This window comes from Cataglyphis hispanica, chromosome 13, assembly GCF_021464435.1.
Source record: "Cataglyphis hispanica isolate Lineage 1 chromosome 13, ULB_Chis1_1.0, whole genome shotgun sequence".
In the NCBI taxonomy this organism is placed as follows: domain Eukaryota; kingdom Metazoa; phylum Arthropoda; class Insecta; order Hymenoptera; family Formicidae; genus Cataglyphis; species Cataglyphis hispanica.
In genome coordinates, this window is record NC_065966.1 from 1,716,416 (window position 1) to 1,730,614 (window position 14,199).

At 29.5% G+C, this 14,199-nt stretch overlaps 1 protein-coding gene across 5 annotated transcripts; it reads right to left on the reverse strand.

The window, feature by feature from the left end:
* Positions 1–2,994: 2,994 nt before the first annotated feature.
* On the reverse strand, positions 2,995–14,053 carry LOC126853862 (glutaminase kidney isoform, mitochondrial). 5 transcript variants are annotated; one of them, XM_050599958.1, is made up of 13 exons: positions 13,825–14,053; positions 13,606–13,743; positions 12,047–12,144; positions 9,950–9,985; positions 9,345–9,444; positions 9,108–9,247; positions 8,494–8,867; positions 8,021–8,301; positions 7,458–7,634; positions 7,043–7,203; positions 6,652–6,777; positions 6,063–6,203; positions 2,995–5,511 (listed from the first exon to the last, which is right to left on the reverse strand). In XM_050599958.1, exons 2-13 carry the CDS (start codon positions 13,678–13,680, stop codon positions 5,328–5,330), a joined length of 1,893 nt encoding a protein of 630 aa, XP_050455915.1. In that variant the 5' UTR covers positions 13,681–13,743; positions 13,825–14,053; the 3' UTR covers positions 2,995–5,327. The 5 variants fall into 5 exon arrangements, with proteins under 5 accessions (XP_050455915.1, XP_050455914.1, XP_050455919.1 ...); XM_050599957.1 differs by having other exon boundaries at positions 13,606–14,053; XM_050599962.1 differs by lacking the exons at positions 9,950–9,985; positions 13,825–14,053 and adding an exon at positions 11,397–11,756 and having other exon boundaries at positions 13,606–13,652.
* Positions 14,054–14,199: the final 146 nt, after the last annotated feature.

The window sequence follows — 14,199 nt, forward strand, 5'->3', positions numbered from 1 at the left end:
AAACGCAAATATAAAAAATCAATCATTATGCATGGGGAAAACCAATGAACACGTGAAAGTAACGAGCGAACGAGAGAAACAAAAGTTAAACCAGCCGTTCTCGAAATATTTCTTTTTTTTTGCTGTGACATGCGACGTGCGAGACTTGATGATTGGCGATGAGGAGATGCATATATTGGGTCAAGGAAAGATCCAATGGTACAATAAAATATTGCCAAGAAGAATAATTTCTGCTCCAGCTTTTCTCGGAATTATTACAGTAATTTCTATATTATATATTCTATATATAATTAAAACATTTGATTAAAATTTATCTAAATTAAATTACAAATATAAATATTTTATTCAAAACAAGCCGAAATATGCTGAAATTTTTTAATATTATAATTACATTTTAATTACTCTCTTCTTTAACATTAAACTAACATTAAGCTGTTACGATTTTTTATAATGCTTTATTCCAGAAAACATTTTATCAATAATTATAAAGTGTCACTAAACGATATATTATATCATTTACATTTAGCTTTGTTACATTGAATTAATAAACATTTAACGGTCGGTCAAGCGTTAAATAACTAACACTAACCAATAGTCAATTTAACTGAAGAAGCTATTTTCTAGATTGTATCCTCAAGTGCCTTGCGAAACTTGTATCATTCCGGTTCTTCAAGGTCAGGTTCAATGACTGACCTTTAGCTATCGACAAATTATCAGAATTACCTGTAGTAATGTTTAAAAATTATAAAATGATTTGCAACATCGATAATTATTATATCCGGTTACAATTGTAGTACATTTATACATAATACTTGTATTTATTCATATATATATATATATATATATATATATATATATATATATTTTGTATATGTGTATGCCTTATATATATTTATAATATATACTTATTATATATAATCTATTTATTTATATATTTATTATATAAATTTATAATAAAAATTTTAATAAATATAATACTTAAAGAAAAAAATGAACAGAACGCAATAAGTTATAACATAAGAGTCTTTTTTAATGTACTAAATTTATTAAAACTCATCAATTATTATATGTATTTTCACGTAATTAATTTCGGATTTTCCTGATAGATACACGGGATCCCCTGATAGAGAATTCAGAGCAATTACTTGGAAATAACGAACGAAAAGCTGAGTTTGATTTCGAATTCCAAGTATCTATACGCAAATGTCCGGAAAGTAAACAATTATCACGATAATACAGTTGGCCTTGTCACTAAACGTAAATGCACACATATATTCGTACGCGATGTCTGATCTCTGTTTCGCGATAATAGTTCGTTATTTCCGTTTGTGCGTCATCATAAATACGAATGATGAACGCGAACGAGCTACTTAACTTTCAAGTTTATCATCAGCTAACGATTTTCTGATCATTAATTCAAGTGGTGCGATGTTACGTTCGACTGACCTATGAGAGATTCTTTGCATTTCAACAATCGGGGAAACCTCATGACGTGGCCAAAGTTAATCTTGTGAAGCAATTTTTTGATCTCAAAACCGTTTCATTGACCTACTGGCATTAGTTATATAAGAAAACATTTATGTCCTATATTAAACATCCTATATTAAACATCGTATGTTTGCGTATTATATTTATCAATTTATTAGAATTTATATTAGAAGCATAATGAATTTTTTAAAGAGAATTAATTTCTATAATAATATAATTTTTAAATTATATATTTGATTGTCAAACACGAATTTTTAGAGAAAAACACCAATAAAAAAATTCAAATTTTATCTATATAATTTTTTAATAATTTATCTATCGCATAGCTTATCTGTAGACATAATTTTATAAAATACTAACTTATTTAATAACAAACTTTTTTATATAGATTATGGTAACAATTTTTTAATAGAGATATCAGTGACATAATTTCTAACAGAAATCAGATAATAAATCATATCATTATAATAAAATCAAAAAGCTTTTAACAAGTTTATTTTCAAGGTACTTTTTAAATAATACCTTGATGTTAAGAAAGATACGTGGGACACAAAGGCAATAATTTATCCGCCAATGAATCAAAATCGGATCAAGTTCGATCAAGATAGAATGTCGATATTACGGAATAGTATGATGAATGCAAATGCAAAACCTACGGGAAACCTTCGAGCGTTTCTAATGACTCACCTTGCGCAGTATAGTTTAATCAGGCAACAAAATTTGGCCAGAAAAACCCAACTGTTTCACTTACGTGCTTTAACTGCAGCATCATCCATGTAGTCTTTACTACTTACATATGGACGGTGACGTAATCCGTGTATGTACATGCCGTATATCGTGGGCAGCGAAGGACTATTAATCATCCATTATTTAGAACTCTATTATTAGAATTCTATTACATATATAATTTAATTCCTAATAATTTTTTTTTTTTGCATATATTTTCTCTAATTATTCTGAACAAACGCATATTGTCGAGAATTTAATTCTAATAATGGTTAATGTAGCAAATTATATTAGCATTTCTACTTCTTTAACTAATAACCACTGTCATACAAAAATGTCCTGTCATTCTGTCTATATTAATTTTCAGGAAACTACCATTTTATTGTAATTCGTTTAAATATCGTAAGGATTATTTCGCGTTTACTTCGCATCGGTTATAACATACATACAACATGCTTGATTGGTATATAAAATCACTGGTATACGCCAAGTCGAGGTCAAAGCCAATATTTATTTTTTGATATTATTGTTTGTTATTTCCTTCTTGTTTTTTCCATGATACTGCGTCATAAAAGTACGAAGCTCGTTTAATGATTAGTTGATGGTTTGATCATCCGCTATCTCTTCGATATTATCATACATGCATTCCGCATATTTTACAGTCGTCTGATTGATGCATCCGACATTGATGGAAATGCTGAAATCTTATTTAAACCGGTATGCCTTGGTAGTAATAATTCGCTCGTTAAATATGAAAACGATTGATGAGATAAATCCGAATGATTGTTTCAAATATTTTATTTTTATACATAGGACAAGTACACATAGACACATCGTCGAAATTCGGTCTCGATCAAAAACATTATATAAATTATTTAAATAAGATGTTCGAATAGCGAGTTCTCGAGACTATTGACTTTTACATCGACCCTTTCTTGTACAAATTAAAAATCAACGTAAAATTATTTAATATAATATAATTGATTCGAAAGTCATACAAAAATATGCAAAGATCTTTCATCATTAATACTTATTACATATCTACTAATACTGGAACTATTTTTTTGGAAGTAAATCATACAAAAATCTCTCAAAATAAACTACAAATTTATGCGATTGTAACATAAATTCTGTTTTTTTTTTGAAAAATAATAGAATCACATATCCGTATTCCACATCAAAATGCTTTCGTATATGATAATAATATTGTTTTATAATATTATTATGTTAAATATATATATATAATATATTATTATTGTCATTTTTTGTCTATTTGAAAATATAATTTCAAGTCTTCTTCTGCATAAAGCGATCCTATCATTGGAAAATAGTTGCCTAATATACATTGAATATACAGATAATCGCTACGTTAGCGTAATCGCAACTTGTGATTAATACATTGCGAAAAATTGACTCTTGCAGCCTTTGCAGCCCGTTGACACATTTATACAGTACGATATCGATAACAGCCGATAAGAAGTAATCGCTCATGTACTGAGAAGTAATTATACACACTCCAATTGGCGTTATACGACAATTTAAACTAAGAACAGTACATATTTCTATGTATCGTAGCTGATAATATTTCAGAAATATATCTTAATAGTATTACGCATTTTCTCTCACGTCAATGCCCATTTTTTCATTGTTCGCGACGTAAAAATTAAAAGATAATGAGATAATATAAAATAAATATTTTTAAATATAATCTAAATTTTATAAGTTTTTAAATATAAAATCTTCCTATAAATTAAAGAAAAGGGAAACTTGTTTATAAGATAATATATGTAATATTTATATACATTGTGTGTCTATGTGATATATATATTTATATTTACTTTTTGAAGTTTTTTTCGCAGTGGACGCTTGCGAAATAAACATTTCTAAGACGGATATAATATTTTCTATCTATGAAGAATATCTCTAAAACGCGTTGAGAAATACATTTAGAAAGATATGTTAACGCACGATTCATGCGCGCGATTTATTACGAAGAATTTTCAGGAGATAATATCTGTATTTCCCTATTAAATCGTTATCCGCGTGTATTTCATGCACCATTGTAGAAGAACAAATTGTTACTTGTATGTTTAGATGAATAACAAGCGCCGCTATATTAAGATAAAATATTCTATCAATTGTCAATATCTAACTGACGAGAAAATCATTGATGTCCTACTATTTAAAGTAAATATAAATTTAAATGTGAAATCGTTTATTTCCCTAAAACTAAAAAAATATGAAAATATTAAAAAGAATGTGCTAAATAATCCCAATTTTATAGAACTTGCATTTTAAAGTATAAATCGTATCTCTTTTCAATTTTAAATATACTTCCCTGTCTCGCCATGCATTATTGAACAAGTCAATTAAAAAAATTTATTCTTAAAATAGCTCTCTCTCTTCTTCCGTTTTGAAGGTAAACGGAAAGGTTGTATGAAAAGACAAGAGAATTTATTCCTGTCTTGTCATACGTATTCTTTAATATTATAAACAATATAATTAAAAATTAAAAAAAGTTTATGTACCATACAATGTAAAAATTGAGATTTTATAATCTATTCAAAAAATAATCGTGCAAAGAATATTTTATCAAATTTTAAGACCGTATAATACTTCATTATTCTTTTATTGATCTGATATGTGAATCGAAAATTTTTATCATATTCATATATTTAAAATGTGAGAGTGGATGATGAAATGTCAAAATTTATTCCAAAAAGAAAAAAATTTTGTTGTCGTTAATCTGTGCTGCTCAACCAACTACATCGCGTGTAAGTAAAACGAGATCATATACGGCTCTAATGAATCTTGGAAATTACAGATAAAATTATTTCACGTTATTGTATCTTTAAGATTGAGAGAGGGAGATAGATGTAAACTCTTATATAAAAATTTCATATTAATTCATTCGTACACTATTGTCTAAAAAAAATGCATGCAATCGGCAAATAATTATATAAATAATGATATGCAAATCTGTATTATATGTTGTTTAAAATAAAAAAAAAATGAAAAGTATATTTACATTATTTGAAAATGTATTTTCCTAATTCGATAGCTTTGTTCCCGCTTTCGTTCTCCAGTTCACACAATTTGCTACACATTATTGTTCACGGTAATGGCGATTGCATCGCTGTTTCTTGCTTTTTAGAACAAGAGTCGTTGTTGTCATCGATACATTCGTTCTGTTTGTTCTCCAGCTCGGTTTCGTGAGCGAGAGCATAGTTATTTAAATATTCTACCACCTGCATATGTCCGAAAGTCTCGGCTTCGTCAACTGGTCGTTTGCCCCATCTAAAAATATGATGTATGTACGTATGTTTCTAAATTCAGATCCTAGATTGAAAAGATGACTTTGCCAAAGCAAGAGTCGTACAGTTCTTACTTTTTTTAAATGCTACAGTCATTAATTTAAAAATATTTAAATATATGCATACATGTAGAAAGCTAAAAATATATATATAAAATTATATAACATTTAAGAAATATATAAATATTATATATATATATAAATTAATTTTTTCTGAGTTAAACAAAAAATAATATTAAATATTTAAAAAATTGTGAGTAACAAGGCGCACGGGAAAGATTAAAATTTTAATTCGGAAAATATAACTTCAAATGTATTAAATAATTTGTAAATAAAAAAAGTAGCGGTAATACTCAGAAATTAAAAGACGTATAATTTTACTTGACAATATAAAGGTAAAAAGTATTATGCGATTCAAAATGATTGCGAAGGACCAATCATCCGTAATAATCGTGCAGTTACTTTAAGTATGCCACACAGAAAATTGTTAAAATAATCATTGTGATACTTGATCTTGAAGTTGTATGACGCTTACCTGTCCTTGGGATCGTGTGGGACTCCGCAATGCTCGATGAGAAACTCGACGCAATCCAGATGACCTTCGCTGGCGGCCAAGTGCAATGCGGTTCTGCCATCGTAGTCGGATAGAGTCATGTCCATCCCGCTCAATCGGTGCCTAAAATTACGAGAGGATTTGTTGTGACAATCAAAGAGTTCTAGAAAGTATTTATTACTGTTTGCAAGATAATAATAATAAATATAATACATATGTAATTATATTTATTACAATAAAAACAATGAAATATTTTTGCCAACTCTTTTTAAAGAAAACTATTATAATTTTTTCAAGTAACTCTTTTTTTATTCAAAGCTATTTTTTTTTCATAATTTTAGCAGGATTGCATAAATTAAATATTTTTCAAGTTTCAATCCTGTCATAGGCAAGATTGTTAAAAAAATATAAAGATATATAATATCGTCTCGACATGTTAAATCTCGCACTGGTGCCTTTGCATACAAACTCTGCAGGAGCATCGCGTGATGGAAAAAAAGAACCAAACAACCACGCATTTTCGTGCGCGCGCGTTTATCTTTATTAAACAGGTTCTAAAAGAGTATGTCACCTTCTCATCGCTGTGACATCACCGCTGGCAGCGCTAAACAGAAGATTAACGATCGAGAGACCTTTCGTCTCATATTTGTGCCGTCTAGGATCCTTCTTGTTCGTCGCATGCTTCAAGTTATCATATCTGCGATCACACAATGAAGACTAAAATAATCGATACAAGAAAGACCGACGACGAAGAATAATCAGAGTTCAAATTCTGTCGACTTCTACGTTTCATGATGTAAATTAAATAAAGCTGAGAAAAATATTGAAAAAATATTCCATGTAATAATTGAAATATCAGAGGAACATATTCTCAAAATTGCATTAATTATTTTCTTAATCTCTTATTATCTTATATCGGTTTTTGATAAGATGGATTTAATTATTGATTGAATTAACGTTACCTGTGAAAATTAAATTCGCTTACGAGCTCTTCGCAAAACTGCACACCGCGACAGGAATTTCCAAGCGGATCCAAGGGTGGAGACCACGTGCATATTCCCATGACATTTGGTATTACCACCAGAAGACTTCCCGACACACCGGATTTCGCTGGTATGCCAACCTAGAATAAACTATATGCTTTACTATAATGTTATGTGTTTTATTGAATGATCAATACATCTATAAAGTAAACTGATAAAATTTACATACACAAAGCAAGCGTAATATAGTAAATTTTAACAAATACTGAAATATATAATTGCCAATAAAATATTTGTAAGAGTCTTTTTTGATTTGTTGAATTGAACGCTTTCAACCATTGACGTAAGGAATATCTCTCTTACGTCAATGAGATGTAGTTTTATTTACACTTACTTTGAATGCGAATTGTCCGCTATAGTCATACATGCCGCAGCTGTGCATAAGACTTAATACGTCTCGAACGCTTTCCGGTTTTAAGACTTTTTCTTCAGTGATCGGACATATGCCACCGTTTGCTAGTGTAGCTGCCATCACCGCCATCGTCTCGCAATTCCCTTCCATAGCACAACACTTGGCAATAAAAATATAACTTGTTAATACGTCTATAAAGTAGACTGATAATATTATCAGTTCCACGTACATATATTGTTATCAAAACAAAAATAAAAGATTAGGTACTTCTATTGTCCGTGATAAGTAAAATTAAAGTAAGTGTTGCGAATTGTGCTGCACATTAAACATATACTGAAATGTAGCATATAAAAATTTAATAATAAAAGAAGACTTGCGTTTATTCTGTAAAAAGATTTCGACAACAAGCTTCATCTATTAAATAAATATAAAATACAAAAAAAAAATTACAATTTTTATTTTTAATAATTAAAGAAATATCTCTACTATACTTAACTTATGTTAGATCGTTTTCCTGATTTTATATAAAAAAAAGAAACATTTACCTGGAAATAATAATCCATAATATCGCGCAAATTCGTCTTGTCTGGATAACAGTTGTGCTCCCTCATGTAAAATCCTAAAGCGTAATTTCGATCGGCTGCTTCTCGTTCTGATAAGAAGACGGCGTTGTTGAAGCCCAGATTCTCCTCACCAGCCAATCTTTTAAAGTAGTTCATTGTAAAATCGAATTTCTCTGCCAGTCCCATTTCTGGTTTGACTAATGTTTTCAAAAGCGAGCAAATCAGTATTGCCCCGGCGTTGATCATTGGATTGTGTGGCTTTTCTAAAACGATATTTATTAATAAAAATTATAATCACGTAACTAATTCATAAAAAAATTAATATCAAAAGCATTTAATTAATTAATATTATTTCATAATATATTTATTTCATAATATTATTTCAATTGACCAATCAAATGTACAATCAAATGTCAATTAATTAATTCAGAGAGATAGTATCAAGCAATGCTCACTATTATGATCGAGCACGAGCTCGTTAAAATTTCTACCGGACGGCTCTTGGCCAACGTATTGATGTACCACTTCCGGACCCAATCTGTCCAAGGCAATCGCATAAGTTAAAGGTTTGCTGCAACTTTGAAGGGTGAACGGTATTGAAGTGTCACCGATACTGAATCGCTGGCCGTCAATGGTGCACACAGAGACGCCCCAGTATTCCGGATTCATTCTGGCTAACTGAGGTATATAGGAAGCGACCTTGCCCTCGGTGTTCGTTTTGCATTTCCAATAAAAATCTTCTATATGCTTCGTGAAACCCGCCCAGTCGGGAATTATGAACTGATGCCTGAACGCCCGAGAGATTAGTACGATATTAGGATTTATAACCCTGGGGGACAGATAGCAACGTGTCAAAAATATATTTCTCGTTAAAAGTTTCATAAATAAGACTTTAAAAAACAATTTATATTTATTATATATTATGTTTGTAATTATGTGAGAATAATATGTACATATATTTAAGAGAGAAGAGTTGATCAAAATTTTGATAATTATAATTGTCCAAAAAATTTTCTTACATTTTGCTCATTTTAACTAATAAGTTATCTGCTCGAGATCGTGAACTCACCTTCTAAATTGTTCTCTATCTAGTTTTTGCGTTTCGTGTGATATATTTTCATGACCTGCCTTTGCGTGCTCCTTTTTCAGATTATCCGTAAGTTCTTGCAGACGAGGATCATTCTTTCGCAAGCCCGTTATCCTTAAAGCCTTGAATACATGTATGAAACGTCAACTTTTATTTTTTTTTTTTTAAATCATTTTGCAAATATATTAGAAACGCGTATATAAATTTTGTTGTACATACAGCTAGAAATTTTCCCACCGATACGAGGCCAGTCTCTTCGTTTTTAAACATATCAAACAAAACATCTTCAGCATTTGTTGCTTGATCTTGATCTCGAGTGCTATAAAATATTAATATGCAACTATTAAAAAAAGATGTATGATACGTTAACGTGGTTGTTGTTGCAAAAATAAAAACAATATTACGATATTTTTTATAACTATTTTTTTACATATTTTGGTCATACATAATAAAATAATATTTAATAAATAATATTTAAGTGAATACTACATTATCGTTAAATATTCTAAAAAATAAATTATTCTACTATTTAGCAATCATAAAATTAATGTTTAATATTTCATTTATAATTTGTAAACCATTGTTTGTTAGTAAATATAAATATAAAATTCTCACCATGCATTATTTGAAGCAAATATTATAGGCAAAGTGATAAATTTGATTATTTCAATAAATAATGAACAGAAAAGTTAAATGTGACTTCAATGTAATTATTATCAATGATATATTTATGATATTATCAATAAGCATTAAATGCTATGCCGTTAATCATAATGTGAGCAATTCATATCACACCATGCATTAATGTAGCGCATAGTACTCACTACATATAATGGCTGTCATGAATGAAGCTGTATTCGCTGTAACGAGAAGCAAGACAAAAGATTCTGCATTAGTAATGATAATAATAATTGTTAATGCGACTGTTATACCTAAGAAAGCGAGCCAACATCCTGGTAGATTGATCATTTTTCTTTTCTAACCAGATCGAACACGCAACTTTCGATTTAATCGCATAATCTTCCGAAACTTTAGCCAACTGAAGATTAGATTTCGTTTTGGAATCGCAATCGATTGCCTCGATATAAGGCATATTGATTTTCATGCTTTGCGCTTTGATGAGAGAATCAATAATATTTATAATATTTATAATCCTCACAAGTATTTATCGAGGCTATTATATTAATTGCACATACGTATTGTATTAAATAAAATAGAATTACTTTAATATACAATATTATTCTTTTCTTCTTCTCTCTGATATAAATTTATTAGATTTATAAGCAAATATTTATCAAATTGACGTAATTAATTAAATTCAGAATTATTCTTGCACTTCTCTCATTACTTTGTGTACATTCGTAGCAAATATTTTATATTACAATACACTTTGATCACAAAATATGATTAGAGACCACTAGTTTATATAACGGGTAATCCAAAAAATTCTCAAAACATAATATTGTATGTAATTAATGTGTACAAAATTTAGAAAACGTTTCAAAACGTTCTCTTGCAGATTGCTTGTAATGTGACAACGTTTATCAACTGTGCGGAATCACTGGGATTCTTATATATTACCCGAAGAAAAAACAAATTTTTGACCTTCACATTTCCGCCTCCCACGATGACGACAAAAAATATCTTAAAATAGTATCATCATTTATGTCAAATTAGTGCATGTAACATCTTGCAAGCGAAGAGCCAAGTGCAATTTGCATTCGATGACGAACAACCGTAACAAACAAAAACTGGTAACAAATAATTGTTTGATATATTAGAGTCGATTAGAGCAATAAAGAAACTCCATGTGGGGGAAAGAGAAAAAGACAAAGGTCAGCTTGTCGATAAGAAGAATTCTTATGTATTTGAACGTCAGATACACACATAATTTTGACTATATAGTATATACGCATATAAAACTATGTGATAAATAAAAGACAATATTTATATAATAAAATATTTAATAAAAATAATAATTAAATTGTAATAAATTAAGAAAATGCTGAATATTTATTCTGTAAAATTAGAAATTTATAACTTGTAGAACTTATTTAAAAGATATTTGTATTTTTGTATTTATTTCTATTATCTTTTCCTATTTTATTTTTTAGCAGAAATATTTCTTAATATAATCTTTTAATAAAAAAAGATATCTAATGCATACGTATTTAATAAACATTCTTTAACAAAGTTTTATAATGGTTAAATTGTTTCTAGAGGAAAAATAAATAACGATATTAGAAATTCTTAAAAACAAATTAATCTTACCGAAGATCTTAGCAGTTCTTCAATGATTATGCCAACGTAATGATTACTGAATTTGAAATTGTCCATCGTTCTGGTTTTACAAATTTCAAATAAAAGAAAATAGGCTCTGACCACACAATCACTACAAGAAGTTTAACATTCCGAGGTTCGGTCTTGTGTATAACATTTTACGATCTCGCGAGCTCTCTCAACTTTAGTATAACGACAGATAAAATCACGATCTACAAGATCGCGTATCGATGCTGAATACACTTAAATAATAGCCAATAATAATGCTTGATCGAACAATTGTGATGGGTTAATAGATCGCATTGGTTCTATATTGGATCAATAAATTTATTGCACGATGATTCGCCTTCCCTACGGAAAATGAATTCTACATGTATATTAATATCGCTCGCAATATATTACAATTATTGTTGGTTTTAATTACTTTGTAATATTACATTATGTTTCCACAGACGATCGCGATTAGGTGCGTATTAAAATTGATATTTACGCGAGTTTCGCGTATCGAATTTTGATATCGGAAATATAATTCATAAAAATGTATTTCTAAAAATATTTATATTATTATTTGATAAAAATTCTTTATTTAATTTTTCATGATAATTAAATTAACAATGTAATGTAAACAAGAATTTTCTTACCGTGTCTGAAAATGTTCTAATTCCACTGCAGTTCCGAAAGCAGCGTCCAGATATTTCGCATTTCCAAATCTCGTGGATGCTGGTACAGCAGCGCGCCTCTGCAAAATATCGCGAATATTATGTAACATTTAAGAGGGGAAGACATAAAAATTCCAATCGCGTAAAATTAAAGCGATTTGTATTTGAGCCAAATTAGCCGCACAAAGCCGCAGTCAAAATCGTATTATTCGTATATTTTTTTATCGAGCAAACTTAAACTTTAAAAAATAATATGTAATTCTTCGTACATTAAAATGTATGCATAATTTATGATGCAGTTTCCTTTCTGTTGTAAAAAATCGATCACACAACAGTTGAATTAAGCATTTTTGAAATATTCGTATTGAGAGGAATCGCATTGGTTGCCAGGCAGCTCTGTATTGATCCTTTGATGAATCAATGCCTAATATTCTAAGCGGAAGTTTGCCACGTGCACTCTAATTCGGATCAGTGGGATTGCGTGTACCCATATATGAACGTAATGAAAATTGAAAGGCCGTCCGATCGAAGAATGAGATTCGTAAAATATCACTTTCACCGTTCGTGCCTCGTTACGCAATCGTTTCTTGAATGACTGGAAATGAGCTTATTGTTTGTCATAGAAATAAATTTCATTAGAAAAGAATAAAAAACAAATTTTTTTTAACAATTCGATCGAACATTTTTTAATAATTCTGGTAAATCAATAAAACAAATTGTCAATTTAAAGAGGAAAATAAATTTACTAATATATTTGAAGAAGTCTCTCTTTCGGTTTATAATAACATTGCAACATTTATAACGATAAATATATACATATATGTACATAAAGAAAACAAATTTTATATATATATATATATATATATATTTATTTATGAATACTGATTTTAATAGATAAAATAAGTCGTACAAAAAATATGACTATTTTTAAAATATTTTTTTGACATTATACATATATCAAATATAAGTACATTATATGGTATTAATATATATTTGTCGAAATATAATTGTAAAATGGATATTATAGTAATATACATATAAATTATATTACTCTCGATAATTATCAGATTTATATATCACGCACGAACTGTTAACTAGCAGATCTAATTTAAGCATCTCGTTGGCACAACAGACATAACGTGAAATACGACGTATTTTTGTCACTTATATAGGCCACTGTCACCACCCACGTGGTAGTAATAGACAACAGGCATCTCTTGGATGATTTTCTTTTAATGGTTCATTTATATATAAAAATAAAAATTTAAATATATATATATATATTATAAATGATAATCTAATTAATAAATTGTTAATAATAAATTAATTTATTAAGATAATAAATTAATAAATTATATATTATAAATATACTGATATCGAATTTTGAAAAGATATATTCCTTATTATTGCGCAATACGGAAACGCTATATTCAATGTCTAACTTCCTAGTCATTACAAATGTCATTAATTTTTCAAAATTTCTGTCATTTAATGATTTGCTGTCAAATTTTTTTTCTGTCTTCCCTGCAATACATTTTTACCTTGCTAGTAGAATGCAATCTTTTGAACCCGTTCGCCCCGATTCTCATAATCTTCAGCATCCTTACTCCCTGCATCTCCACCCTTCAATAGCAAAGTCTTTCTCTCCTTAATCACGTTGTATAACTTTATTTGATACACTGTCAAAAAAATACTCGAATTATTCGTAAAGTCGTAAATAAGTCGTAAAAACAATCCTTAAACTTCTCTCTTCCGATGACCTAAATTTTATGATCGATGTCGCACTACACAAACGCACTATAACTCCGCTGTGATTCGCACTTCGAAGCGTGAAATATTTACTCGCATCCACATTAATTCATGAATCAGTCCTTTAATCTCCTAACGAACTCTTGTGCGTCGATTGGCAATGCCGTTTAATGCGAATTTATCACTCGTGCAATCTTATGTCAATGACGACGCGAAAAATGACCCTCGGCATCCCGGCGATCAGCGTCTACTGCACGGAGGGTCGTGCAGATGTCCGTGGGGAAGGTAGGAAAAACCGGCCGGTTGGACATGCGCACGATTTAGGGATAGAATATTCGCTATAGCTGATCTTGAATATGTCACGGGTTCGTCGAATCGATCCACAT